The sequence below is a fragment of the Lolium perenne genome, chromosome 3 (genome assembly GCF_019359855.2).
Source record: "Lolium perenne isolate Kyuss_39 chromosome 3, Kyuss_2.0, whole genome shotgun sequence".
NCBI classification, from domain to species: Eukaryota; Viridiplantae; Streptophyta; class Magnoliopsida; order Poales; family Poaceae; genus Lolium; species Lolium perenne.
Genome location: NC_067246.2, coordinates 99,364,809 through 99,381,881, shown reverse-complemented (window position 1 = coordinate 99,381,881; position 17,073 = coordinate 99,364,809). Strand labels below are relative to the sequence as shown.

The 17,073-nt window shown below is 44.0% G+C and overlaps 1 protein-coding gene across 1 annotated transcript; it reads right to left on the bottom strand.

The window, feature by feature from the left end:
- Nucleotides 1-16,334: 16,334 nt before the first annotated feature.
- LOC139837954 (uncharacterized) lies at nucleotides 16,335-16,799 on the bottom strand. Its single transcript, XM_071827284.1, has one exon. It carries the CDS (start codon nucleotides 16,797-16,799, stop codon nucleotides 16,335-16,337), a length of 465 nt encoding a protein of 154 aa, XP_071683385.1.
- Nucleotides 16,800-17,073: the final 274 nt, after the last annotated feature.

Sequence of the window (17,073 nt, the reverse complement as noted above, 5' to 3'; positions counted from 1 at the left end):
CAACTCTACAGAAAAGTACAAGGTTCAATCCACTCATGTGGACCCTGACGTGTATTCAGCCGAGGTACCGGAAAGTCAACTAAAGTGGGAAGGGACCCACATGGTTTATTCATATTACAGTATGAAACAAAGCCACAATATCTCCTCATGCACAATAGTTTATAGGGTTTTCTATTTCCGTGCCCTTGGGTCCTTAGTTGTACTCAGTTTTCCCCAGCTCCTTAGTTTTTCCTCAGTTTTCCCCAAGTCCTTGTTTGAAACCCGCAGAAGAAGCTCAGACGGCAGGATTCCCGTTTAGTTGACCGTTCCGTGCTGACGTGTGGGGCCGCGTCGCGTGGGGCTGGTAGAAAGGGACCGCGTGGGACAGGACGAGACCGCCTTTGGTTGCACGTGAGGAGGAGTTGGGTTCTGTCTCTGTCGGCCCAAATTGGTTTTTTTAAGAGTACCTTTTCCCCCTCTTTCTCTCTGTCTTATTTCACCTAACAAGTATCAAATCTAGAGAAGCTTGCATTTCTGTCTTTCTTCAATTATTTGTGCCTTTTGGCCCTCGTTGTATGCCCAATATGGCAGCAAATCTAGTACTCCCTCTGGTCCATATGTATGTAGTTAAATCTAGAAGCAAATCTACAGGGTAATGTACGATAAATTCGCACAGTCATATAGAAGAATAGGGATAGATAATAGGGATCCCTCCCTAGATAATAAGCTGCATACAGCAGCCAAACATAGTACCAGGTTCGAGGTTCTTGACAGCACCATCATACTAATAACATAACAACAAGGGATCCCTAGCTAACAACAAAATAGGAGGCAACAACAACACACATCCAGGACTCCGCCTACCCCTTGGGATCCTTGGGCTTGAGCGGAGGCATGCGCCCGGCGGAGATCTCCACCCGCTGGAAGTTGCGGAGGTGCATGCCGAGCGCCTTGTGCTTGGCGCGGAAGGAGTAGACGTTCACCGTCGCTTCGACCTTGGGGAAGGTGTTGCCGATGTCCTCGGCATGCGTGAGGAGGCAGTTGAAGTCAGTGCCGCCAAGTCTCCTAGTGCAGAAGGGGCACATGTAGACACCCTTGGCGAAGTAGGAGATGTACTGGCCGACCTGCAGCCTCCGCAGCACCTGGCGAGTCTTGGTGTGTTGGTCCTCGTCGTCGCTGCCGACGTCGCTGCCATACACCTGATCCATATCAAACGGAAACTATGAGTGAATGAGTTGCAACAATGACTAACGTGCATGATAATAAAGTTAGGAAAAATAGAGGCAGCCTCAGTTAGAGTGGACACGATTATATATCTACATGGATGGTGTTAGCGAACCAAAGCTCATGCACATCAGATTTGTACACAGCAATGGTTCGCTGAACCCTCCCTGTAAAAAATTGTGCCCAACGATTCTTCATAGGCAAAGAAACAAATTCCAGATCTGAACTTGAACACATTCCAGATTATTTGCAAAATTAAACGGTTGATATCTTTTGATTCATGCATTAAAATAACTGATTGAGATCCCATGATTACTTGCATAAATTAACTGATTGAGATCCCGTTATTACTTGCATAAATTAACCGAACGGCCGAACCCCAAATTTTAAACGAAATCAAGAAGGGATCAAAACAAAATGGAATAAAATCGACGCAAATATTAACCCAATACTCATCCATCTACAGATCCATCTACACCAGAAAAATAGGGTTCAAGAAGGAATGGGGAACAAAAAAGGAAGGAAACCGTAGTTACCTCGTTCCATGGGTTCTCCATGCAGGTGTCGTAGGGGTTCGGGGGCGGGACGTACGACACCTCCTCATAGGGGTCCCATCCCAGCGGGATCTGACCGCCACTGGTGGCAGCAGCCTCCGATGCACCGACGGCGGCGGCGCCGACCGTTGAGGGGACGGCGTCGAAGAGGGAGGCATCGCGCTTGGAGCCGACAGCTTCGTGGATGATAGGATTGGCATTCTCCTTGTCCATCTCGCCGGCAGAGGAGATGGAGAGGGTTTTTTGCTTTGGAGAAGATGATGGACGTGACAGACGCGGCGTTGCGTGAGCGAGTGAGAGTGACAGAGATAGTGCGAGGAGGCGTCTATAAAGACGAGGGGTGGTTAATGCGACCCGCGTCCTACGCGCCCACCGTTGCACGTCTGCATGTCTTGGACTTCTGCAACGCGACACGCGTCCACGATTGCACGTCTTCGACTTCTGCACCGCGACCCGCGTCTACGCGTCAACAATTGCACGTCTTCTATTTCTGCACCGCAACATGCGTCCTCGAGTCTAACCCTGAAAATTTAGATATACTCAGGTATACCCTCGAGTCTTATACTAGCATTTTGTGTGTGCTCAGTTTTCCCCTTGAGTGCTAATACTGGCTAGTGCACTATACTCAGTTTTACCCTCAAGTGGCTGGTCAACAGAGAGTCAACAAATGGGATTAACTAGTTCAATGAGTCATTTAATGTGCAAAAAATTCCGAAAAAGAGTGGCACTTACTCATGGAGTCTTTACCACAAATTGCCACTTCTCAAATCATAGATAAGTCATAGATAAATCAAGTTTTACCAAAAATTGCCACTTCTTAAATCACCTAGTAGCTATGAAGGTGCATGGTTTTTCACAGTAAGCCCTTCCCAAAACAGCTTTCCCCAAAACATACTTTGTCTAAATGAGGCCACAATTCTCACACTCATGTATATTTGTACTGCAAATAGGTTGAGATAGGCCAAGATGGATTTCATTGTACAAAACACGCATTTTCCATTTTTTAAATCTCATATTTGAATCCCTTAGTCTGTTTACTACTCAAGTGCCCTTGGTTTCTTGATACTATTCAGTTTTTTCCTCTCCCTTCGCAAATTCTCGCAGACGTGCAACATTGCCCTGATTGGTCCAGCCCATGTCACGCGGATCGTGCCCGCCGACCGTTGATCGTATGATCTAACGGGCAGGATAACCCCTCTTTCTCTCTGTCGGCGGTTAGCTTCCACCCTCTAAGTATGCTAAAGGGTGGTTTTCTGTATTATTTTTCACGCTAAAAATTATAAACTCTTTTAGGCATTACTTTTCACGCAAAAAATGATAAACCATCACCGACTTGTTGTAGCCATTAATTTTCACGCAAAAAATGATAAACAATCACCGATTTTTTTGTAGCAATTACTATTCACGGTAAAAATGATAAATGAAACTATATATCTATCTCTGTATTTGAAGTTTGGGAGGGTTCACCATCTACTTATGTTAACTTTCGAGGTTTTGACCTGAAAATCAAATGGGTATTATAAAGGGAAATAAAAGTTCAAAAAATATAAAAACAAAACAATTTACCTATCTTTGTATAGAAGATCGTCTGTATGATTTTTGAGGTTATTTAGAGAAGGTAGTAAAAAATCCCTTTTGAGAAGGTCGAAAAAACCTAACTTGTTACAAAAGCTAGTTTCAGTGAGACCTAACCAAATTTGGCATACATGATACCATACCTATAACAACAAGGAATATCCAAAAGGGAAAGTTTCACAAAATTTGAAATTTAGGGTGAAAATGATGCCATACATGATGCTGTTTTTCGAGGTTTTGACCTGAAAATCAATTGGGTATTATAAAGGGAAATAAAAAGTTCGAAAAATGTAAAAACGAAACAATATATCTATCTATGTATAGAAGATAAGCCGTATGAAATTTGAGGTCATTTAGAGAAGGTAGAAAAAATCACCTTGTTAGAAAAGCTGGTTTCAGTGAGACGAAACGGCATGCGATTAAGCAAAGTGATTTTTTCGAACATCTCCAAATGACCCCAAATTTTCCATACATGATGCCATATGTGTAACAACAAGGAACCCTATCTAAAAAGTGTCAAAAAAGTTTGCCCAACCGTATAGCTCTATCAAAAAGAACCTCACCATGGCGCTAGTATAATTTTATTTACAAACTTTCGTTACCTAACCTTCAACATGAAACTTGTTTAAAATTCACTTTGGCGTACAAGAAACAAATCCCACCTTGATTCGAGCACCACAACCTCCAAACGATGCCGATGCCGATATCGGCATGGTCAGAACGGCTATGCTCGCCGCCACTGCTAGGTCACCGTCGGGATGCACCCTCAATCTCGTCCCCTCATTCGATCACTGACACACCTGAGATACCGCCGAGGCCAATGTCGAACGTACATGCTGATGCCAATGCCGAACATGCATGCCGTTGTGGGCACGGCCACGCCGCCCCGCTATGCTGGATGTCACAGACCACCGCGAGGTCTTTCCCTTCACCACCACACTCTCCTAGCACCCATCTATACACGCCAGAAAGGAGAGACACTAGTTTTCTCTACATTGCTCGCGTTCGTGTCTAATACGGTCAGTCAAAGTTTTGAGGTAGTCGTCGATGTCGTCGACCATTTCTTCTCTTCTTTGCATGGTTAAACGCGTCTAGTTCATATCTATCTAATGCGTCCGGTCTCGCCTCATGCAGTTCTTTGTGGACGTCGATCTCATCTCGGTACCCCGCAGGCCACCTCCTTCGTGCCATCGCTGTAGAGCTCCGTTTAAAAATCTAATCCTATCTGTGTATTGCTCCTTGTATCAGCGTCATGGCTCCACTTGTCATTCGATATACCGAAGCCCCACTCGTTCGCGTTTTGGTCAGGGATACAACGATGCTTACGGTCAAATAAAGATGGATGGTCTGATGTGTCTTTGCGGGCTCTACGTGGCCCCACTAGTCAGAAGATAACGGTAAACTGTCGGGCAACCGGCCGTTACAGCACATGTGATGGTTTCAGACAAGGGCTTGGAGAAAACTGAGGAAAAACTAAAAAACTGGGGAAAACTGAGCACAACTAAGAACCCGAGAGCACAAAAATAGAAAACCCTAGTTTATAAGCATGTTTAATGGCACTCAAATGCACATATATGAACACACATGTATAAGTACGGTAAAATAACACAACACCGAAACTATAAACAAACACATAACACTAAAACGGTAAAAAACAAGCATTGCACGGAGGCCCATAGCAAGTGGCCAGCTTGCCTGCGAAGACAGTCACGGATTGGCTTGGAAGATCTCAGACTCGTCGCGGCGTTGGTTCAAAGAACATCGATCACGAAACACACCTAATAGAAATATGTCTGCTCATTACAGAAAAGTGTCTCATAAAAATGTGAAACCTGCACCATTGGATATATCATTTCAAAAGATTTTTTTGGAAATTTGAATCACCTCATTCTGAGCTACGGTTTCAAAAATACGGTTCGTCATAGTTTATAATTCACAAAAATGGTATGAGAAACAAAACATCAACGAGCCGGACAGAGGGAATTGGGCCGCTGCTCCTGCGGGGGCCCGCGATTGCTCGGCTTGGGCTGGCCTTAGGCCGCATGGAGGTCGCGAGGCCTTCTTGGCCTTCCCAGCCGCGAGGACCACGGCCCGATAGGTATCGGCCACGTTTTTTTTTCCTGACGACGAGGTCGTCTTCTTCCTTCGCTCGAGGCCGACGAAGAGAGGCGCAGGTCGAGGACCATCTCCGTCGATGGGGAGAGGTTCTCCGCTATGCGCCGCACCCTTATGTACTAGGCCACGGACGCGCGCGAGCGCACGGGAGACGCCGCCCCGGGCGGTGTTTTGCGAGCATGGCCACAGTGTACGTGTCGCCGTCGATGCCAAGGACACGGGCAACCATTTGGAAAACTGAGAGCACCGGGAGGGAGAGGAGATCAAGGAGGTTATGCTTTAATCGATCAAAGACGCTACAAACTAGTCGCGATGTTCTGCAAACTCCGGCGACAGTTTTGCCCGATTTGGATGAATACGATCTATATTTTCAAATTAAAAGAGTAGGGAGGATACATGGAAGATAGTGGAGTTCACATGGAGGTTTGGAACATCAGGGGAACCTTTTTATTGGAGGGGGTGGTTTGCTATCGCCGACGGAAAAGAGCTGATGAGAGCAAGCGCACCGTGGTGATAAGCTCAAGTTGTACCTCCCCAGGTGACGGGTACCCTGACCAGCATTTCGTTCATGTTACCGCTGCCATCAGATGCCACCGTCATGTTAGGTCTCAACTCTACCACCAGGTGCTACGGTTGGGCACCGCTTTGTCTTCTTGGAGCGCCACGACCATGGGCAACAGGTCCACGAAAGACAGGATATCCTCCATGGGCTCAAGGAAGCTGCCGAGCGCGGTGCGCATCCTGGATGCCACCCTCGCGTCGTCAGAGAGCTGTCGAGACATATCTCCTTAAAAGTGAGCGCGGCGCTAAGCCAGGCGCTGAAATATGAGATGATCCAAAAGGTAGAACACCTCTCCTTGATCAAGCCTCGTCAAGGGCTTCTCGTGTCTCTCTCTGATCCGTAGGTAAGTAGGTTGGCAGAAGGCTCTCACGGTCTCACCAGCTTCTCCGCTGCTGAGAGGTCGGTTACGACTAGGACCGTCAAGCCGGCGATCGTTTTGCCTTTTTGTTGCACATTATGTCACGATCGAATATGATATGGCATGATTGCCCGTACCTTTGCGGTCTTAGAACTTCTGTCTTTTGCTTATTAACATTTACAATTATTCCCGCTGAAATCATGATTTATTTTGGTGCATCGTGGCACTAGCTTAAATATTTCTTTTAGAGAAACAGAGGAAAAAATATTGACTAAATCAACAATAGTAGTTTATTGATTATTTTGTAAGAACTGAATGCCCATACAGTCTATTCATTCGCATATATGTGATATTTCTATCACATAAATAAATACTGGTAGCATAAATAATTTCCATTGCATTTCTTAGTTCTTTCCGCAGCAAACGCAGGTGCTACTACTGCCTTCCATGCAACTGCTCTTATCCTTGTCATAACCTCGACCAACACAGTTAGCCTTACAAATAATGTTGCCTTTAGCTCGGTCCGGGGGTGAACAATAATCCACAGGAATAATTTCGCTCTTGTCCTCGGCAGGTGTACCTATGCACAAAGCACAATAGAGATAGCTCAGTCAGCAAAGATAATTTGTTAGACTTTTTTTTTGCAGGTATCAAGAAAAAACAAAGAAAACCATACATCCTGCATGACATGATAAGAAAGAGGTAGCCATGGCCAGAAGTGCTACCAAGCACAGGGCCTGTGCGTATTTTCTAATATTTGCCATGGGAGGTAGTTTCCTATTCTTTTCTTGTAATGTTGTTGGTCGATGTCACTGTACTCATGTTCCTTTCATGTGCTTATGCTTATATAGAGGAACAAAAATCTTAAAGATTAATGTGCAATGAAATATTTGGAGTAAATTGATTTCTTGCCTTCCATATATTTCCAGCTATTACATTAATTCAATAATCTAAACCATATATATTGTTTCCATTTTAGCACCTTACGTAATTCTTCCTTATCCTCATTATTATTATTAAAGATATACTTGGTATACTCTCCTTGTCAGCCAACCAGCGTTGTGGTTTACTTTAGTACTTATCCGGAAGCGGTAACAATTATTTTTCTTTGTTGTTGGTTGATGTCAATTTAGTAATGTTTCTTGCATGCGCATGTGTTTATATACAAAGAAAAGGAAATCTTATAGATTGCGCAATCAAATATTTGGAGTGAATTGATTTCTTGCCACCTATAGTTTTCTATTATACTGTATATTTTTGCAGTGAATTGATTTCTTGCCACCTATGGTTTTCTATTATATACATTTGCAGTGAATTGATAACAATGAAAGCAAATCCACATAAAGGGTATTGAGGGCAAATACTACCAAAAGAACTTCACTTATGGATTAATATCATTCTCATTTGTAATTTCTAGGTAGTTGTTTGAGTGACCGACATCAATATAATCTCAAAAGTTCCAAAAATAATAAAACAAGGGCGCGAAGAGGCCACTCGAAGTAATTAAGAATCTACCAAGAAAATCAGCTATAGGAAAACGTGAAGTTCTTCCCCTTTTAGAAGTGTCAGGATTTTTAGCCAATTTTTGTTCATATGATGAACTTAAATATGAGCACTATCACTTTTTTTTGATTTTCGGAGCTACATAAAAATCAAAGAAATAAAACCGTGAAAGGCAACATGCAAAACTATGCAAATCTATATAAGCATTGGGATATATCAAAGTAAAGAAGAATATATGATTTTTCTGAAGACTAAATAAAAAAACCATAAAGTAAACACGGAAAAGAAACAAATATAATTTTTTTTGGGTCTTAGTTTTAATGAAAACGAATAGTGAAAGAAAAAAAGCAAATAAAGTGACATAGGAATCGTTTTTGGTAGTTTTTGTTTTAAACAAGAATGACTAGGGAACTAATGAAAAGTGCAAACCACTACAAAAACTACTTGAGAACAACAAACTAATGAAGTATATAAAGTAGAGTGAAAGAAAAGATACTCCCCCAAGCTTGGGGTGTTTCCATTGTCACCAAGCGGGTATCAAATGCCAATTAGCGATCTGTTGCTCCTTTGGCTTCCATTTCCTTACCCTTGGGTTGAACAAGTTAGGGCGAGGAAGGAAAGTCGCCTTGACGACACCCCAATTAGTCATCAAAGTGAACGAGTTGAGAATTCTCTTAAACCTGTGATGCCACATAAGACATCAAACTCCAATTGCAATTTTATGTGGTAAGCATAGTGTTCTCTGACCACTTCGTGCTATGGATAACAAGACCTCCATTCTTGCATTCGATCATATCTCTCCACTCTTTATTTTCACCATAGAAAATAGTGTCTATTGTTCTTGAACTTCTAGTGGGACTTTATGAACTCCCCATTGTTCCTTTGCCCTTACTCATAATGGAATCTTGCAGCAACTTAAATAAAACAAAACTAAATAATGGGTTTAAACAGTTGTGCATGGTCCATACATATTCATAGAGGCTTATCTAAGAAAGTATATGCATCAAAACATCCTAGAAATCTCAAGAACATAGATTTATCTTGCCAAAATTGTTACACCAAGAACTACATCGATCTCTAAATATACACCATTATTCGTAAAACAAATTGGAGAGGTCCATGAGTCACATACCGATGATTAATCCCACAAAAAGAATTCATAAACCCTGGTACCAATTTGGAGATCAAATTAGGACTTCATAGGAGCACGAGATTTGTTTAAAAAAATACCTGGTCGGGTTTGGGATGGAGGAGGAGCACTTGGTCACCAAAACCACCCTTAGAACCATACGTGGCCCAAAAAGGGTAGTGGAGCGGCCAGGGTATCTAGCCACGTCATGCATGCTCTTTTGCCCCTTGGTGGGTCCCGTTGCGAGTCCTTTAGGAAATTGGTCTCATTCCTCAAATAATGACATGTGCATATGTTGAGGAGATTCTGAGAATATTTTCTGTGTAGATTTCTCAAAACTCAAACTACAATAGTTTGGGACTGTCATAAATTATATTAGCACTTAAAAATGCAAAACCTTGGTTCTCTTTTATGTTCATATTTTAACCTCTATAGGTCGGCTCCTTCTGGTGCTATTCGTTATGGTCAGCTGGTCACTCATATTGCCTACCGCAAGAAACATCCAACTACCCCAAATGACTCTCGTTGCATGTTGTACCATCATGGATGAGCACTATATGATAACTTGTTTCCTTTTGGGAGTCCATGGGAACAACCACCATGAGTGTGCTTTGCAATTTTTTTATGGACCTAACCAATCACCTCATGAGCAAGAAGTGCTCCCTTTTACGCCACTTTTACTTTGGCTGGCAGGGTTCCCCGAGTCTTAACCCAGAGGATATGCACACTGTAAGGATTGTGGCGGTACGAGAGCTACCTCCGCGGAAGAGGGAGAATAATACAACCCGTGGGAGCAGGCCGTGGGGGAGCAACACGTGGGGCACCAAGATTGGCCGCAAGCTGGGCAGGCGTGGGGTGATTGGAAACATCAGCCAATCCCACCACACTACCATGCCCCTGACCATGGCCGCCAATATGTCCCTTACACATAGTTCGAGGCGTTGGCGCACCAAGTTGGGAATGTGGAGGACACTCAGCACCAAGTCCAAGTGGTCACCAACATCGACCTCCTCTCAGAACTTCTCCAACTTCATGACCAACTTCAACCCCAACTTCCAGTATGCACCGCAACCACCGCCCGAGGATGACCAGTAAGCCAAGTTAGGCCAAAATGCTAAGCTTGGGGAAGGTTAAAATCCTCAACCTTTGCATTCATATTTTTTCTTATTTTCATTTATTTGTGTCTCTTTAGTTGCATTTTTATTTTTAGGTTTGCATCAATTAAAGAAAACGCAAAATGAGTAGTAGCCCATTTTTTGTGTGAAGCTTTCTCTCGTTTTATATTTGGATTTTCTCCATCTATTTGATCTAAGAAAACTAGTAATGGCAAGGACATCTGAAATAGCAACACAAGTGTAAGGCCAAACCAAAGCGAGAAGGTATAATGTTCTCACATTCACTCTTTTCCTAAGTTTAAGCCAGAGTGTGAAAAATTATTTCTTGGTTGCACTTAGTTCGTCCTCACTTCCTCGTTGCCATTTAAATGTTATTCCATGCTAGTCTTTCTTAAGTTAGATTTATCTTATAAACAAGATCTTAAGTTGAAAATTTTAAAGAAGAGCAAGTGACAATCTCTTTGAAGAAGTCTTAAAGGAAAATAATGATTTGGATGTCGACAAATTTTCTTGTAAGATTTAATATTTGATAAATTCATCCCATAGAACATAATGATACACTAGATTGCACATTTAAAATAATTTTTAATAGAACCCTATTTTGCGGTAATTGAGATCCTTGTCAAGAATCATTTTGTTTGAACCAATGCAAGATATTGCTTTACGCGTGTCTTGCATATACCAAGGATATCATTAACAAATCCTCCGACCTTTAAAATATCTACCATGATAGAAATATCAGATTTTGGCTATGATTTTATTAAACGCCTGTAACAACAATATTATGACAGGTAAAAATATAACTCCTCCGTGGGTATCATTGCAAACAAATTTTGGCGCTCCTCAAAAGTTTTCCTTCGAAGTCTATTCAGTTTGGTTTTCAACTTTAAAACTTTTGGCATGATCTCGATTACCAATAAGAGTGAATTCTTGAAAAACAAGGGAGAGAAAGTGTGTTAGAGAGACTAGATATAATTATGTGGCAGCTAACCAATTTACTGTAATGTTCTATTTTACATTTCATGCACACCATCTCATCACATACAACATGGAATGAGAATGTTTTCAAAACTCTCTTCAAAGAAGAAGAGGGGACTTATGATTTGAACTTCACTAGCATAGCTAAAAATATAAGACTTGTTTTTAAATAAGAGTTTAATTGTGGCAAATTATACGTGATTAGGAGCTGATACTAAGAGAAACCATTTGAATATTTCTATGTTATTGTTTGAGGTTGCAGCATTGGTGAAGGTAATTTTTTTACACCACCTCGACTCGGTAATATCTTGTATGTGCGTTAACTACTCGCTATCATTCTCTATTACTATATCCCTTGAGGGAAAGTAACATTTAAGCTTGGGGGGTTGATAGCTCCTAAAAACGACATGTTTCCCGATGTGTTTCATATGGTTTTTATTTGGGTTCATTGGTTTTCGCCTTCTAACTAACCTGCAAAGTGCCATGAAACAATGAACCTTGCATTTCCTTGTGTTTTCATGAAATCATCATTTTAGGAAGGAAACCAAGCCATGAAGAAATATTCGAATAAATCAAGCAAGTCTTTAATTGAGGGAATCATCATTCCAGCTAGCAGCCACTTTAACCTCACTAGTACGGTTATCCGGCTGTACCATGTGACCGTACCACCTGGCGCCGCCTCCGCCTCTTCAAAAGGAGCAACTTATCTGAAGTCAACAAACTCAAAAACATTCACAGCCGGCAAAGTTCATCGACGAACATGGAAGAAGAGATCTGGAGATACAAGGAACCTAGGATCGGCGTCGCGGGGCTAACCGCTCTGATACCATATTGGATTTGTAGAACCCTAGAATTGTGTGTTTATTGTTTAGACCCTTGTGGGGTATATATAGAGGTACAAGGGGAGGGGATATACTTGTAGTACAAGATGATGACTCCTAGTCTTACGTATACACCCCTACATATTATACTTTTAACAAGGCCATCACAAACGATTCGTTGTACCCTTCCGTCAGCACATTACAAGATCGCAAACAAGTAATGTTGAACTAGCCATATGTGTTGTACCCAGATGGCGTATATTTGTTTCAACCATCAGTATGATTTTAGCAAGCATTGCAGACTTTTTATATACACAACAAGCAATAACCAGCCATGCTGACATGTCAAAGATTATAATAAGTTTGATAAAATTCTGCCCTTCACAGTGAACACTAACCCAATCATCAAGTTAAATGATGAAGATGCTCCATGGTTACGTACTGAGTAGCCCATAACTCAACAATGCATGCACATACATTAACACAACTCTTTGATTGTATATTTCATATTGATGGCATGCAAGAATGCAGGATCGCCAGAGCATAAATTCATGGAAGTATTCTCCAAGTTTTTCTATCAAACCCAATGAGGAACTAGAAAGGAGGTATTATTGTTGGTGTTTCGGTCACAGCCCAGGTGTAACAGTGTCTCCAGTGAATTGATTGCAAGTGTGTGAAGGTGGAGGCGGTGAGCAGGAATTAATTGCTACGAAGTTATTGAATATAAATATAGTGCCTAGCCTTCTTCCGTAGTATAAAAAAACAAAAAAAGATTCTGCGGCCAGTGTTAGAGTGTAATGACCGATCCTCTCTCTCAGTTCGGACTTTTGGTTCAATTGGCTAGTGCAGCAATCTTTCATGGTATCAGAGCCAAGAGGTCTCAAGTTCAAGACCCTGCTCATGCAGTTTTAAAAACAAAAGAAAAAAAAGATTCTGCGGCCCGCACCGAACTCACGCTAAGGACTGAAATAGCCTAGACGTGAGAGGGAGTGTTGAATGTAAATACACTGCCTAGTCTTTTTTCCATCAGTTCGAACTGATAGGTGAATTGGTTAGGTGCATACAATTTGAAACCAGAGGTTGAGGGTTCAATATCCAGCAAAAGCAATAAAAAAGAATGTTGTGTCCTACCCCTGTTCTCGCTGCGCACTTCAAGACTCCAAAAAATAAGAGCATAGACGTGAGAGGGGGGGGGGGGGGGGTATTAGAGTGTAATGACCGACCCTCTCTCTTAGTTTGAAATTTTGGTTCAATTAGCTAGTGCAGCAATCTTTCAACCACCTCCCAACAGTAGTGCAGCCCACGTGACATGCGCTTACTACTAATGTTGTGGAGGTCATTGATGAGTGCCTTGGACTTGGTGATCTCCTGACGACGAGTAAGATGGCCTCCGCGAGATCCGCCGGCGAGCGCTGCCTTAGTTTGGCTTTTCGTGTATCTCTGTCGTCCGTAGGTTGGCAAAAGGGCTTCACCAGCTTCTCCAGCACTGAGAGGTCGGCGTGGGCCGCCGGTGTTGAATGGTTTCTCTTTCAAGACACGATGAAGACGACCACAATCACTGCCGCAATCACGACTACGACCGTCGCGCCGGCGATCGTTTCACCTTTTTTTTGCACATTATGTCACGATCGAATACGACATGATACCTTTTGATTGCCCGTACTTTTGCAGTCTTAGAACTTCTGTCTTTTGCTGATTAACATTTACAATTATTCCCGCTGAAATCATGATTTATTTTGGTGCATCGTGGCACTTAATTTTTTTTTTGAGAAACAGAGGAAAAATATTGACTAAATCAACAATAGTAGTTTATCGATTATTTTGTGAGAACTGAATTCCCATACATTCATTCGCATATATGCGATATTTCTACCACTTAAATAAATAGCATAAATCATTTCCATTGCATTTCTCAGTTCTTTCCGCAGCAATCGCAGGTGCTACTACTGCCTTCCATGCAACCGCTCTTATCTTTGTCATAACCTCGGCCAACACAGTAAGCCTTGCAAATAATGTTGCCTTGAGCTCGGTTCGGAGGTGAACAATAGTCCACAGAAGTAGTTTCACTCTTGTCGTCAGGTGTACCTGTGCACAAAGCACAACAGAGATAGCTCAGTCAGCACAGATAATGGGTTAGAGATTGTTTTTGTGTGCAGGTATCATGAAAAAGTAAAGCAAACCATACATCCTGCATGACATGATAAGAAAGTGGTGGCCATGGCCAGCAGAGCTACCAAGCACAGGGCATGTGTGTATTTTCTAATATTTGCCATGAGAGGTAGTAGTTTCCTATTTTTTTTTCTTCTAATGTTGTTGGTCGATGTCACTGTGCTCATGTTCCTTTCATGTGCTTGTGCTTATATAGAGGAAGACAAAATCTTAAAGATTAATGCGCAGTGAAATATTTGGAGTAAATTGATTTCTTGCCTTCCATATATTTCCAGCTATTACATTAATGCAATAATCTAAACCATATATATTGTTTCCATTTTAGCACCTTATGTAATGCTTCCTTATCCTCATTATTATTAAAGATATACTTGGTATACTCTCCTTGTCAGCCAACCAGCCTGGTGGTTTACTTTAGTACTTATCCGGAAGCGGCAATAGTTGCCCAATATTTTCCTTTGTTGTTGGTTGATGTCAATTTAGTCATATTTCTTGCATGTGCATGTGTTTATAAACAAAGAAAAGGAAATCTTATAGTTTGCGCAATCAAATATTTGGAGTGAATTGATTTCTTGCCACCTATGATTTCTTATTATATATATTTTGGAGTGAATTGATTTCTTACCACATATGATTTCCTATTATATTATTGCTAGTCTATATCCATGTGTGTCACAATTTCTTCCTAAGGAGGTCATGAGCCTCGGGAAGGCCCACCAGGCAGGAAAGACGACAACTTGGCAGGGGCTAGCTGTTCTTTCTGCCCTCGCATCAAAGCCATGCAGGAGCAAACGAATGAGCCTTGGTCACGTGATCCGTCTTGTCCTGCTCCGGCACAAGCTAGCTTGCGAACGCCATCGCGTCTCCCCTCTATGATTTAAAAAAAAACATAAGATCTAGGACCATCTTTAAATTAATAAAGTCACAACAGCATATTACAATGATGCTGAGAACAGCTTATAAAATGCTTGAAGAACAACTTGCAACATCATGGTCATGTGTGGCTTGACAAGGGAGAAACACCAGGTAATTGTGCACTAGCCACATCCAGTCCATCATCGGAGAAGGCTCTCTGCCTCCTCGCCCTGGCTCGAAGGCGCTGAACCGTCGGTTGATGGGAACGCTCCCCTTAGCCTGGATGCAAACTAATAGCGAGGATCGAAGTAGACCCTTCCAAGTAAGCAGCGCCAGGCCTAACATGTCGAGAAGCAACTCCGCAAACCGGAGATCGAATACATTGGAGACGAAGCTGCTGGAAAAGCAAGAAAAGATACTGGCACACCTCTAGACGCACATCAAACGCCCACATCCACAAGCACCACAAGTCCGCGCCTTCAGAAAGACGAGCGACGCCACCGCGGCCCAATCCAAGATTAGGTTTTCACTTGGGATCTTCGTAGGAGGGGGGAAGGGAGTACCTCGACGGCGCCCCCAACAGGAAAGCCAACCCCCGTGGACGTCATCGCTGTCCTGACCGGCAGCCCCGCCAACATCTAAGCCGATTCAAAACCAGCAAGATAGGGAACATCAGAGGAGAGGAGGGGTTGTTGGCTTCCGAACTAACCTGTAGACCACCAAGGGGGCCCCGGGCCAAGGCCAGCACTCGCCGGCTCTGCCACAGAGGCCGGGCCGCACCCGCAGGCACCATCGCCGCCAAGACGGTGCTGCCCCACCACCATACGAGGGCGGAGGGCCGCCGTGATATCCCAAGCTCCCACCAAGGCTGTCGCCGACAGAGGCCGCACATACCTAAGGCTGAGCCAGAGGCCAAGCCGTCGGAGCAGGGGGAGCCACCGAGCAGCCGCATCAGTCATGGCAAGCCCGGTGAGGGGTTCCTCAACCTAGCCACCGCGGGGAGCCAAGAGCCCAGATCCCCGCTCCCTTCACCGGTGTCTCGGGCTTAGCCCAGCGGTGCCTCTTGGGCGACGAGGAGGAGAAGAACCGAGGAGGGGATGAATCCGGCGGCGAGTAGCCGGTTCACCTCTTTGGCGATTGCACGCCGTCGCTCCTCACCTACGGGTCGCATCGTCTGTTTGACGGGACGCGCCGCGGGATCTACGTGGAGTTTGTGCTCATCAAGTTCTCTCGGGACACCTATCATATCAGAAGGTTTCCATGCAAAGATATCTCGATTCTCACGGAGGAACTTGAAAAAGCGCGCTTTCCTATTGGGCGGATAGGCCCGTCCCAATGATAACTTGCCTACTCGAGTCGCCATCTACTAAATCGCCACGACGTGTATCAGTCGTAGGCTAGAAGGTCAGTGATGACGAGTGGAGCTCAGTCGCCTTCTCGAGGATGGCGGGGTCGTTGTTGTCCGTCGGGTACTTGGCGAGCTCGGCGGCGTTGTTGCGCTCGGAGGCGATGACGGCATCGGTGAGCTTGGCGCCGCTATCCTCGTACTCCAGGGCAATCTCGGGGTCGCCATGGACGGTGATGATGCCACTTGGCCCCGGCATCTTCATCATGTTGTAGGCGTAGTGCGGCGCGGCCATGAACTTGGCGAACGCCTGGCGGCCGAGGACGCAGTGGTACGGGCTGCGGAAGTTCACCACCTTGAAGGAGATCCACTCAGTGCGATAGTTTGTCGGCGTGCCGAAAGTGACTGGCAGCGTCACCTTGCCGATTGGGAAGGCCTTCCTGCCGGGGATGATGCCGTGGAAGGTGACACTCGTCGCCTCGAGGCGCGAGTTGGCCTGTTGGAGCCGTTGATACATGATGCGCGTGAGACACACGTTCGTTGGGAACCCCAAGAGGAAGGTATGATGCGCACAGCAGCAAGTTTTCCCTCAGTAAGAAACCAAGGTTTATCGAACCAGTAGGAGCCAAGAAGCACGTTGAAGGTTGATGGCGGCGGGATGTAGTGCGGCGCAACACCAGGGATTCCGGCGCCAACGTGGAACCTGCACAACACAACCAAAGTACTTTGCCCCAACAAAACAGTGAGGTTGTCAATCTCACCGGCTTGCTGTAAACAAAGGATTAACCGTA

Excerpts from the sequence above, each read along its gene's own strand:
- LOC139837954 (XM_071827284.1), bottom strand. The coding sequence starts at position 16,799 with ATGTATCAACGGCTCCAACAGGCCAACTCGCGCCTCGAGGCGACGAGT.